Source organism: Phascolarctos cinereus, unplaced genomic scaffold, assembly GCF_003287225.1.
Source record: "Phascolarctos cinereus isolate Bilbo 61053 unplaced genomic scaffold, phaCin_HiC Scaffold_3;HRSCAF=262, whole genome shotgun sequence".
Lineage (NCBI taxonomy): Eukaryota > Metazoa > Chordata > Mammalia > Diprotodontia > Phascolarctidae > Phascolarctos > Phascolarctos cinereus.
This window is the reverse complement of record NW_027555736.1, coordinates 35,503,341-35,515,486: the sequence shown is the minus strand read 5'-3', so window position 1 is coordinate 35,515,486 and position 12,146 is coordinate 35,503,341. Positions and strand designations below refer to the sequence as shown.

The following is a 12,146-nucleotide window of genomic DNA, read 5'->3' as shown; positions in this document are numbered from 1 at the left end:
AACCCCGCTGGGCAGCTCTTGGGGCACACAGAATAGCAGGGGACTTTGCTGCCGTGTGCTCTAGCCGGTTTTCGCGGGCATCCCTGGCCAGTGCTGCGGGAACAGAACGAACCACACAGGGCGGGCTCTGCCGGGCTACGGGGTGGGTGCTGGCGCCACCCCGGCAAGGCCCGGGTGCAGGAGAGAGCGGCAGCCTCTGTGAGCCCGCCCTTAGGGGAGGGGGAATCCCAGGGGGGCGAATCTGGGGCTGCGGAAGTGCCTGCGCGCCATCCTTCCCTGGACAGTAGCAGCAGCCGCAGCAGCAGGAGCGCAACGCAGACCAGCGCAGGGCGCAATCTTCCCGGTTTCACCAGAGACACCTCGGTGAGAACCCACTCAGAATTCTTCGAACCAAGAGCCTTTGCCCCAGGAGGGTTAAGGCCATGCGTGGGTACCCAATGGGCTGGGCGCCAAGGCCCGCTGGCAGCTCCCACCCGTGGGACCGGGCTCCGGGCTGCTGGGGGTGCCCCAAGGTCCCCTCCTTTGCAAGGACTCCATAACGCTTTGGTTATTTCTCGGTGGGTGGGTGGGGCGGTTTTGTGGGTCGGGGGAAGTAGTTAGTGCGTTTTTCCAAAGGGCCCTTCATTATCTATAAGATCCGCTCCTCTTTTCGGGGACCCCGTTCCTACTCCTCTTATTGCTGTCTTCCGCTAGGAGGCCATCCTTCGGTCACTGGTGCTCTGCTTCCTCGGGGACTAGGGGCCCTGCTGTATTTCGAGAACTGGTCAATTATCCCCAAACCCCAACCCTGCCACGGACTCCCGGGGCCCTAGTGGGAAAGGAGAGGTCACGTACACTCGGGGCTCTTTCCCCCCGGTGGGGGGTTCTTCTTGGAGCGCAATTCCTTGCATCAGGGATGATTGAAGTGGTCTGTCCAACGTCTTATGGCGGGGAATGTTCCTGTGTGGTGGGGGAAGGGGTGCTCTGGCCCTTTATGCCCCCCCCACGCCCAGTTAGAGCTAAGGAGAGGAGGGGCCCGCAGAGCTGCAGGGTACTAAGGCGCCCCCTTCTCTTGTTTGTGAGCAAAGCGGGAAGGGGTGGGAAGCATCAGAGCATCCTGGATTTAGAGCTGGAAGTGATCTTGGAGGGCATCGAATCCAAGTCCCTCATCTTGCAGATTAGGAAACTGAGGCACCGAGGGGCTAAGGGACTTGCCCAGGGTTCCCCAGCTAGCGAATGTCCCAGAGCCATCTACACTAGGACTTACTCCACTCCCCGCGTGGAGGGCGCAGCCGAAGGAGAGTGGGGGGGCGGGGCGGGGCGGGCCGGCGGCCGCAGCCTGATCCCGGGGGAGCAGGGGGGCGGGGGCAGGGGTGGAGGCTCCGGGCTAGTGACTCACGGCGCTGGGCAGGGCCGGGCGCAGTCCAGCAGTCAGCTCACAGCGAGCGCTTCGCTCTGATCTCTCAGCCCGCACCGCCAGTGCACCAGGCTCTCTCCCAGCCCGACGCCATGCCCAACTTCGCTGGCACCTGGAAGATGCGGAGCAGTGAGAATTTCGACGAGCTTCTCAAGGCGCTGGGTAAGAGGGACCCGACCGGGCTGGAGGGTGACATCCCCTTTACTTCGAACCGGATAGGGAATCGGGGGGAGACGAGTCTGCAACGCCCGGCTAAGTGGCCACCCTCTGTAGCCTGAATGGCCCCTCCCTCTGGGACTGGGCGCTATGGGGGAGACAGACCGGGGTATCTCCCTGTCAACGATAACGGGGCTATCTCCCACCTGGAGACCCCTCCTGCTGGCCTCCGCCCCCATTTTCCCTAGGCCACCTCTTTTATGCGGCTGCACTGACACGAGTTCTGCCCTCCTTTCCCTCCCCGGGAACAGGTGTGAATGCCATGCTGAGGAAGGTGGCCGTGGCCGCAGCCTCCAAGCCGCACGTGGAGATCCGCCAGGACGGGGACCAGTTCTACATCAAGACCGCCACCACCGTGCGCACCACCGAGATCAACTTCAAGGTTGGCGAGGGCTTCGATGAGGAGACGGTGGATGGACGCAAGTGCCGGGTAAGGAGACCCTAGTGGGGTGGGCGAAGGGCCCCCGGACCCCAGAGCATCCAGTGTCAGTGCCAGAAAGGCTCTTTGGGAATCGTCCAGCGTACTCTTGAATACTGAGACTCGGAAAGGGGAAGGGATTCATTCGCTCAAGACACACAGTGTTAGTGGCACAGCCAGTGTACGAACCCTCAAGTCCCTCGGCCGCCTAGTCTCTGACTTCAGTCCTGGGTGACTGGAGCTTCGAGTCACACCCCTCCTTCCTCTTTAGCCAACCATGGCAGCCTCGAGCCAAGACACATCGCCTCCAGCTTGAGCCAAATCTTCACAGCCTTTTGGTTTAGGAAAGGGAGAAAAAAAAAAAGCCAACCATTTGGACCCGACTTTCTGTCCTCTTTGGTCCAAGCTGGAGCTGCTGTCTGAGGTTTTTAAAGGGTTTGTGTATACCAACCTTTTTTTTTTTTTTTGTCCAATCACCGTATAAGAGGGACAAGACTGCCCACGTCCTTAGCTTTCTTAGCCCAAAACCCAGACCGGGGGAAATATCCTTGAAGCCAGTGGGAGGGCTGCCTCTTTTACCTCTAAGGAACTTCAAACCTTGAAGTATGGATTCTTGGGGAGGCATAATTTTTTTTTTCCCACCGAAGTTAAACTTTTCAACGTCTTTCTCCCTCAGACTCCCAGGTGATTAAGCTTAAACAGCTTTATTAGGCTGTTTCTACTCACAGGTGTCAGTGATGGCTCTGCCTATCACTTTCCCTCCCCATCCTCCCTGTTTGGCTAGGAATGTGTTGGAGGAATGCTCTGGATCTAGTTACAGTCAGCTAGGGGTGGACCACTGAGTAAATTTCCCCCATGCAAAAAAAAAAAAAAGTGCTTTATGCATTCCAAATGCCAAGAAACTAGGAATCTGGTGAGAGAGCCTGGCTGCTCATCCTTAAAAAAGAAAGAATGAAAGAGGGGAACCTGTGTCAGTTTCTTCTTTCCTCGGCACTGCTTCTAAAGCATGTAACAGCTTTAGCTTTAAACCACAAATCCAGGAAATAAAAAATCCTCAGCTGCCTTCATTTCTGTCTTTGTAAAGGCAAAATTGAATTTGGCCCTACCTCCCTCTGTACAGGGAAGGGAGCTCTGCTCTGGCTTAATAATGAAAGCCTTCTAGGGCAGATGGAAAAGCAATTGGACCAACTCCCCATTATTTGAAGGTTGACAGAACAGGCCAGGCCCCTTCTCCTTTTTAAAAAAAAAAGCATTTATAGTGTAGTTTTAAAAGATAATAGAAATAAACTTCCAAAGAGTGTGAAATTACTTGTTTTTCCTCCAACTGAGTTATGTTCCTTGGAGTTAAAAGCTACGGGAGGCAGCTGAGCAGCCTTACTCAGTTTTCAGTATTTGCATCCCACCCCGTGTAACAGGCTGTAAGTGACATCGGTTATGAGTCTGAGGTCCTAGTTAAATTACTGTTCACACCAAGAGTAGTGGAGTCAAGTTGGAACAAAAGCCATAAAACTGGGTGGAGAATCTGCCTGATATGAGTAAAAAGACTTCATTCGGACACGTCGACGGGGAGTCTGTAGGTGGGGAGGCCAGTGTTGATATAGAAGTTTCCCAGGGCACGCAGTCTGGAGAGCGGGCTTTTATTTATTCCACCCCCCACCCCCCACCCCTGATGCTGCCTAATGAATGTTTCCCATGTGTTATAAAGAGATTATGTGTACATTCATTACTGCTGTCCCATATCCACCCCCCCCCCACTCCATCCCCAAAGCCCAGCTGTTCCCGGCTTTGTAGAATAATAATACCACGCTGGGGAAGTGAAGGGGGGGGTCGTCCTTTGCACCCCCTTCGTCCTCCTGCAGCACAAGAGAAATCATCTCCTCCAGCGGTCCCTGCCAGCACCATTCTCCCTTTAAATTGGTTTCATCTCATTCTTTAGCACTCTCCCAGCAAGCATCGATCTCTTTCTCCTCAGGGCATCTCTGGTACCCAGGAAGCAATCCCTGGGCTTTTTCCAGGGCTCACAGATGCTCAGGTTTGCCAGGGAAGCCCAGAATGAATGCGGAGCAGCAGAAATACTAAAAACGAGTTCCAGCAAAGTAAAATATTTTAGGTGTCACAAAAGGGAGCCTTCATACAATTAACTGATGGTTCGGGCAGGGTAAGGCCTAGAGTGTCTGGAGTGTGTCGGCTCTTGGGTTATTAGCGCATAAAACACTCTTAAGTTTCTTCCAGCTTGGGCAGTCTTTGATTCTCGTGTGCAATGAAATTAATTAAGCCTCTAGATGCCTTAAAGGAGGGCTGTGACTTAATGTATTTAAAAAAGAAGAACTGCATTCTCTAATTTGAATTTCAAGACATAAATTGTGCCCGAGGACTCTGGACCCATCCATCTCCCTGTGCTGTAAGTGGGTTTGTACTCAAAGAAGCCACTTAACTGGCCACAGGAAGCGCCTTTAATTTTGGCTTTGTACTGTTCTGTCAGTGTGCCTTTTTGGCCCCATTATTATTGATTGTGTGCTGTTGCTCCCCAGCAGCCATTACTCTCCTCATTGTCAGCCCTGCCCGCTTCTTGTCTGCGCCGCCAAGCAGAATTCATAGAGCTAATGTTTTCTGGTCTGCAGAGTTTGCCTACTTGGGAGAATGAGAATAAAATCTACTGCACACAAACTCTGGTGGAGGGTGATGGCCCGAAGACTTACTGGACCCGGGAGCTGGCCAATGACGAGCTGATTTTGGTGAGGCCCTTCTTGCCCTGCCAAGCGGACCTTCCTCCTGCTGCTTTCATTGCTACCTGGCATCTTCTCACTTCACCGCTTGTGCATTCCTCTCCTCTCTGTCCGCCTCTGTCTTCCACTCCTCTTGCCCCTTCCTCTTTCCTTTTCCTTTGTCGTCTCTCTTGCTATCTCCCCCATTTGTCTCCTCCTTTATCTTATTCTCCCCTTCTGTTTCTCCCCAACTTCTGTATGCCTCCCTCTCCTTCCCTCCTTTCTGTTTCTCTCCATCCATCCCTCTTTCTCTCTCCCTCTCTCCCCTCCCCTCTTTCTTTGTGTCTCCATCCTTCCCTCTCTCCCTCATTCTCTCTCCTTCCCTCTTCCTCTTTCTCTCTTTCCCTCTCCTCCCCTCTTTCTCTGTCGCCATCCTTCCCTCTCTTCCTCTTTCTCTCTCCTTCTCTCTTCCTTTTTCCCTCTCCTCCCCTCTGTCTCTGTCTCTCTCTTCCTCCTTTCTTTGTCATTTGCTTCATCTCACCCCTTCTGCTTTCTCCTTCTCTGCTTCTACACATTTCCCCCATCTCCCAAGTAGGATAAGATAGGGGTGTCAGAAGTGGCCCCCCTGGATCCGGTATAATAAACCTCATCATTTGCTTAGAGGATCCAGTGGACCTTCAGCGGATGGAGAATGGGGAGAGAATTGTGGTCCAGGAGGCCATTCTGCAGATCATCATCGTAATAACAACCTTTAATTCTATAATGCATTAAAGTGCTTTGCTCCCACCATCCTCAGAGGGGGGTAGTGCCAGTACTCTCTCCATTTAACGGAAGAGGGAACTGAGACTGAGGGGATGTGATCTGCCCGGGGTCCCCCAGCTCTAGAGAACCCAGATCTCTGAACCCAAGGCTAGCATTCATTCCGTGACCGGGCTGGTACCTTCAGGGGAGCTGAGTCCAAGCGGTCAAACTGACCTGTCTGCACTCAGTCTGTCATCTGAGCTGTTAGCATATAATAGCCTGACCAGGAGGTTGGGCTAGGTAACATGAAGGTCCCTGCCAGCTCTCAGCGTTGGATTTATTTGGACCGGCCTTCCATCTGGAGGGAATCATCTTTGTCCTTCCGTTAACCAGTGAGTGTCGTCACACGTTGCAAACTGTTTCTTAGCAGGAACAGCTAGAGGTGACCTTGCTTGCAGGAGGGTAAATGATGCTCCCGGGCAAGCAGCTTCTGGCTTTGCTTTCATTTTTGTGGTACAAGATGAATGCCAATTACACATCTTTCTCCTTTCATCCTGCCGGTGAGGGCCCCAGAAGCCTTTTCCCATCTCGCAGAGGCAAAGGAGAGAAAGTGACTTGCTCATGGCCCCACTGTTAATAAAGGAACTAGGATTTGAATGCAGTGCTCATCATTTCAAGCCCCGAGCTCTTGATATACATTTATTAAGTGCCTACTGTTTACCATGCACTGCTGTCTTCCAGGGATACAGAGATAAAAAGGAAACAGCCCCTGCCCGAGGCTTACATTCCAGCGGTTAGCGCAGTGCCTGGCACATAGCAGGCACTGAATAGAATGTTGGTTTCTTGAATGATGCTACAGAACAGCTTGTTCTCGATGGAGACAGCAAATGCAGGAATAATCTGAACCTTGTAATGGCCTTAGAGTCAGGAAGCTTGAGGATGACTCCTGGTATTTAATAGCTGTGTGACCTTGGGTACAGCGGTGCCTGGAATTAGACCATTCGTGATTCGTTTCTTTGTCTATGCTTCGGTACAGGTTTACTTGTTGAGACTGACCTTGGCAGGGGGTCCTAAGGGTCAGACTGGGAACCTTATCAAGGAACTGGAGATATCCGGTGTCCAGGGGAAGAGGGATTAGAACATATTCTTGACCCAGAGGGTAAAATTAGGACCATTAGGTAGAAGTGACAGGCAGTCAAATTTTGGCCTAATTATGGATGAGAGCTGTTAAAGAGCTGCTCCTTATTGGAAGTTAATAAGCCCCCCATTTCTGAAGGCTAGATGGTCGCTTGTCCAGGATGTTGGAGTAAAGGTTAAACTCTATAGAGGCAGCAAATTGCTATAGCTGCATGATTCTGAGCAAGTCACTCGCTTAACCTTCCTGGGTTCAAGCTTCCTCATTTGTAAAATGGGACCGATGATACCCCCTACGTGTCAGGGTTGCTGTGATCCATGTATGAGATGACACATGTGCAGTGCCTTGACATGTTAACTATCTAAGCCTTGGGGTTCTTTTGGACCTTAAGATGGTAGTGTGACCTTGTTGGGATAGCACTCTGGACTTAGAATCCTCTTCCCATCTCTTCCCTTATTCTCACAAAATGTAGTCGCCATTTTGAACAAGCATTTTTTTATTAGAGTAAGGACAGTGGAGTGTGGTAGCCTGGACTATTTAAGCATGGCTAGCAGATAATGGCTTTAGGGGAGTATAGTTATTAATTTGTGGATGGGAATTATAGTTTTAAAAATTGACTGAGGACTACAAGGATGTTTTCTCCTTCCTGTGTGTGTGTTCTTTACCATGTATCAGCTGCAGGATACGTGAGACTCTATTGGGCTTAGGAGAAGTTGTCTTTGGAAATAGATAAGACATTTTGGGATCATAGGATTATAGATTTGAATTGGGAAGGGACTGTAGAAGTCAAGTAGTCAGGTTGTGAATGACAGATTCTTAAGTAGTGCCTGTCCAGAAGGATTTCAGGGGCCTGAAATTCTCCTTTTGGAGCTCAAGGCCAGTGTGGTGGGTAGGTAGGTAGTAGATGAATAAATTGGTAGACAGATACAAACAGACAGAGCATTTACTGAGTGCTTGCCATGTGCCAAGCTCAGTGCTATGTGCTGGGGAAATAAATACCAGGTCCTAATGAATGTGAACAATGAATCCCATGTGTTTTCAAATTCATACTATTTAAAGTTATAATTATTTAAAATATGGTAATTGGTTTCAGCCCAATGGAAGTATGCATTACATCAACAGAATTCATATTTACACTATTTGGGACCTAGTTATATAGGAAAACACAACAGACCCTCCCTCAAAGAGTTTACATCCTAATGAGCGAACATAAGATTTGGGGGGGGGGTTACTTGAGGGAGTGGAGGAGGTGTCTACAGAGTAAGTCTTCTTGGAACGTGGCATATTTTCCAGGTTTCCCTGCTTAGACCACCTTCAGTCAGTTTTATGTTCGGGGACCCATTTACATTTTGCTCTGCTCTCTTAAAAGCATTTTGCAACAAGCACAAATAGTGACTTGTAATTATAATCCCTTAGGTTGTACCAGGCTTTACAATTTTCAAAGGACTCACGAGGCTTACAGATTGTTAGAAATGGAAAAGACGTTAGGAAGCAGCCCTAGTCCCTTACCATCCTTTGTAGGGAGCAGGGACACTTAGACTCAGAGTAAGAGGCTAAGTGACTGGTCCAGGATCACACTGCTCATTAATGGCCAAGCTAGGGCTCAGACATAGCGATCTGGCCCACACGAGCCGTTCCTGACTCTAGTCTGATGTTCTTTACATCACGTCATGCTGCCTTCAGTGGTCATCTAATCTCACTTTATAGATGAGGAAACTGAGGCTAAGATGGGTTAAATGACTGTCCCAAGGTCATACAGGTAGTAAGTGAAGGACTTGTGACCCCCCCTCCCCCAACCGTTGCTATGCCCTGAATGCAAAGATATGGTTAAGTTTGTACACATAGAGTTTTCAGAAATGAAAATCCAATTTCTGTGTTACTCCAAATCGTTTCTGATGGAAGCAGAGAGCTAGATTGCTTGATCTGCACTGTACCCCCCTTAGGAGCATGTCCAGGCTTAGCCGTACCCTGGGAGGCACCTTCTTTCGTCCCTCTCAGTTTTCCCCCAGCTCTGATTCTGAGGCCATGAGATCTTGGGGGTGAATGAGCAAGGGTGGAGAGCAGAGACGGTTTGGGAGACATCTCCACGCTCTGGTGAGGCTCCCCTCAGCTCTCTCCACTATAACAGGGAATAGAGTAGGGATCCCTTTGCAAGTGCCAGAGGCCAGAACCTCTCTCTTGAAGCTCTAGCCAGGGAACTCCTGCTAGAATTCGCACCACCCAGGATGGAAAGTTGGACAGAAGAGCTCTGTCTTGTTCTCTGCCCTCACCCTCACCCCCGTTACCAAGGACTCTGACTCTCCTCTTTGCCCTTTGCATGAGAGCCCAAGAAATGGGATGTCGGGCAGACAGGCTTTCAAATGGGGAAATCAGCAGTATCATTTACCAAAAAAAAAAAAAATCTAATTTCTGCACTGATTCGTGCTTTTTGTTCCTTTCTGCTGCAGACTTTCGGTGCCGATGACGTTGTGTGCACAAGAATTTATGTCAGGGAGTAAAAAGAAGATGGTCTGGTCTGGTCCTGGGGATGGGGAGGGGGGAGTAGAATGAAGGCATGTGAACCCATACTTTGTGAGGGGCTAACTCCTTAGGGGACCCGGGACCACCCCTTTCTGAAGCAGCCATGAATGTGAATCTGACTTCAGATGAGAAGCCCCACCAGCTGACGTTACGTGTATTCCTTGGTTTTCTTTCCCATACCCAGAACAGTCGTGTTCTCTTCTAAGATATCACTCTTCTCGTGTATTCATTCGCCGTTTTGTGTCTTGGAATTGGAATGGTTTGATTACTCATTAAATTCGTTGGGCGCATTTCAGGGTCCTTTTCTTTTTTCCTTTCATTCACTGTTTACTCTTCATTCATTTACTGGTTTGTACCATGAACATGGGCAAGTTGGGGCTGGGGGTACAGAGATAAACACAAAACACTCCCTGCCCCTAAGGGAGCTGCTCATACCTCAGGGATGACCCTAAATCAGCCAACCAGCATTTATTAAGTGCCTACTGTATGGTACGTCCTGGTAATACCGAGAGGAAAGTCCTTCTGGCTCAGAAGAAGTTTACATCCTAGGGGAGATAAGGGGGTTAATCAACAAGCAAACGTGCTGGGGATACTAAGGCAAAACGTGGTCCCTGCCCTCAGGGAGCTTACGTTCTAACAGAGACAACATGCAGCTCTGTGAACACAAGATACATGTAAATAGGGTAAATGTCTTTGGACACGGTGGGGAGGAGAGGGAATTAACTCACTTAATCTCTCTGGGCCTGTTTCTTCATCTGCAAAATGGGCAGGGGAAGTGAATTTAATGATCTCTAGAGCCCCTTCCAGCTCTGCATCTATAAGTCCAAGGTAAGTAGGTTGGGGCATTAGCAGCTAGGGGAATCAGGAAGGGCTTCCTGTAGAAAGTGACTCTCTACATACCTTTTATATACAGTAATGTACCCCAAACAAACAGAAATGGAGGTGACTGATCTTGCACAAGGATCCCTGTAGGCACGTAGTGACTTGTCTTTGAAATGTCATGTTACCTGTGTTTTATTATATCGTTACTGATTTTGTTAAATTTCCCAATTACATTTTAATCTGGTCTCGGCCCCACTCTGGAGTCCTGATGGCTAAGTGCAGCCCCTGGTGTGCGTGTGACACCTACTGTATCTGGCCTGTTCAAGAATATGTTCTCCAGGCTTAGAAGCTGGATCTGGTTAGAATTGGGTCGAAATGGAGAGAAAGAGTACAGACCAGCTGACCATGGGACCTTAGTGTGTGAGCTTTAAGATGCCTAATTGGGCATCTGAATGTCTTTTTGGTTTTTTGGCCTCCTTCCTGGTCCTCACTGTTCCAGTTGGGTTAGGTTGCCAAAAAATCATAAATTAAAGGGCTCTTGGAAGTCTTCTATCATTCCCCCTTCCCCAAATCCGTTGCTAGAAATTGGCCTTCAGCAGCTGTGTGACCTCGGGCAATTCAATGAACTTCTCTTTGTGCTTCACTTTCCTGGTCTGTAAAATGGGAATGACAGCAGCACCCACTTCTCAGGATGATTATGAGATTTAATGAGATGATATGTTTGCAAACCTTAAAGTGCTTTGCAAATACTAGCTATTAATATTACTTCCTGTTCTCCCTCCCTCCCCATCCCAAACATTTTCCCCAGAGATCTCTGAGATCAAATGATTCCTCCCAGAATACTCTCTAGAAGTAGGGTTGTGTTCAGCATGAAAGCTGCTGCTGCTGCAGATCAAATACGTTTTCTAGGAAGGGGAAAAACATTGGTATGGTGAGTCCTTCCCTCACATGACTTTGTTTCACAGACCATTAAAATGTCAATAACCATCAATTAGCAGATTAGCTCATAATGACAAAAACATTTCTTATGATGTTTAAGGCTTGCAAAGCTCTTCACTCACAACTCATGAAATAGGGAAAGGACAACACCCATTTGAGTGGCTAAGTCACTGGACCTGTAGCCAGGAAGTCCTAGGTGAGAATTCTGCCTCAGATACTTACATTTCTGTGTTGCATTCTAAATCCATGACCGCATGCAAAATTATTTGCATTACACATACAAGATTTATATAGTGTAGATGATGAGAAGGGAAGGCAATTGGGCAGGGTGTGAAGGGACTGGGAAAGGGCCAATGTAAAAGGTGGGCCTTTGCTGGGATTTGAAGGAAGCCAGGAGAGCTAGGAGGTAGGGTTGGGGAGAGAGAGAGAAGGGAGGAAGAGAGAGTATTCTAAGCATGGGGGACAGCCAGGACAAAGGTATGGAGTCTGAAGAGTTCACATGGGACATTTAGGCAGGCATAGGTGGATCATAGATTTTATGAAAGGTTGTAAAATATAAAATATAAAAATAACTGGAAGGTGCCAGGTTCTGAAGGGCTTATTGTCAGACCATTTTTTAACATTTAATTTTCATTTTATTTTTTCTCAATTACATGTAAACAAAAATTTTTAACATTTGCGTCTTAAAATGTTGAGTTTCAAATTCTCTCCCTCCATCCTCTCCCTGCTTCTTGAGAAGACAAGCAATTTGATAAAGGTTATACATGTGCAATCATGCAAAACATTGCCATATTAGCCATGTTGCAAAAGAAAACACAGATCAAAAAAACAAGAGTAATAAAGAAAGTTTAAAAGTATGCTTTGATCTGCATCTCCATCACTTCCTTCTCTGGAGGTGGATAGCATTTTTTCATCATAAGTCCTTTGGAATTATCTTGGATCATTGTGTTGCTGAGAAGAAGCCAAGTCATTCACAGTTAATCATTGTTACAATATTGAGTTCCTGTGTACGTTGTTCTGGTTCTGCTCACTTCACTTTGCATCAGTTCACGTAAGTCTTCCAGGTTTTCCAGACTGATATCTTTGATCCTGGAGCATGAAATGCCAGCCCCTCTCCATCCCACCTGGTTGAAGCCTTTGGAAATGTCGCTCTCTCCAGGCTGGCACCAGCTCCATGGCCTGACCCAGAACTCTTTGCTATATGGTGGAGGGCTCCTATTCCCATTGAAGTCCTCCCTCACACAGGACAGGACA

General features: G+C 48.6%; 1 protein-coding gene across 1 annotated transcript; it reads left to right on the top strand.

Moving 5' to 3' along the window:
* Positions 1-251: 251 nt before the first annotated feature.
* CRABP1 (cellular retinoic acid binding protein 1) lies at positions 252-9,421 on the top strand. Its single transcript, XM_020976023.2, has 5 exons — positions 252-363; positions 1,447-1,558; positions 1,864-2,042; positions 4,652-4,765; positions 9,059-9,421. The coding sequence occupies exons 2-5, from the start codon at positions 1,489-1,491 to the stop codon at positions 9,107-9,109; spliced, it is 414 nt and encodes a 137-aa protein (XP_020831682.1). The 5' UTR covers positions 252-363; positions 1,447-1,488; the 3' UTR covers positions 9,110-9,421.
* The last annotated feature ends 2,725 nt before the right edge of the window (positions 9,422-12,146 follow it).

Coding starts and splice junctions, on each gene's coding strand:
- CRABP1 (XM_020976023.2), top strand. CDS start 1,489: ATGCCCAACTTCGCTGGCACCTGGAAGATGCGGAGCAGTGAGAATTTC. Junction 1,559..1,863: donor CGAGCTTCTCAAGGCGCTGG/GTAAGAGGGACC, acceptor CCCCGGGAACAG/GTGTGAATGCCATGCTGAGG. Junction 4,766..9,058: donor CCAATGACGAGCTGATTTTG/GTGAGGCCCTTC, acceptor TTTCTGCTGCAG/ACTTTCGGTGCCGATGACGT.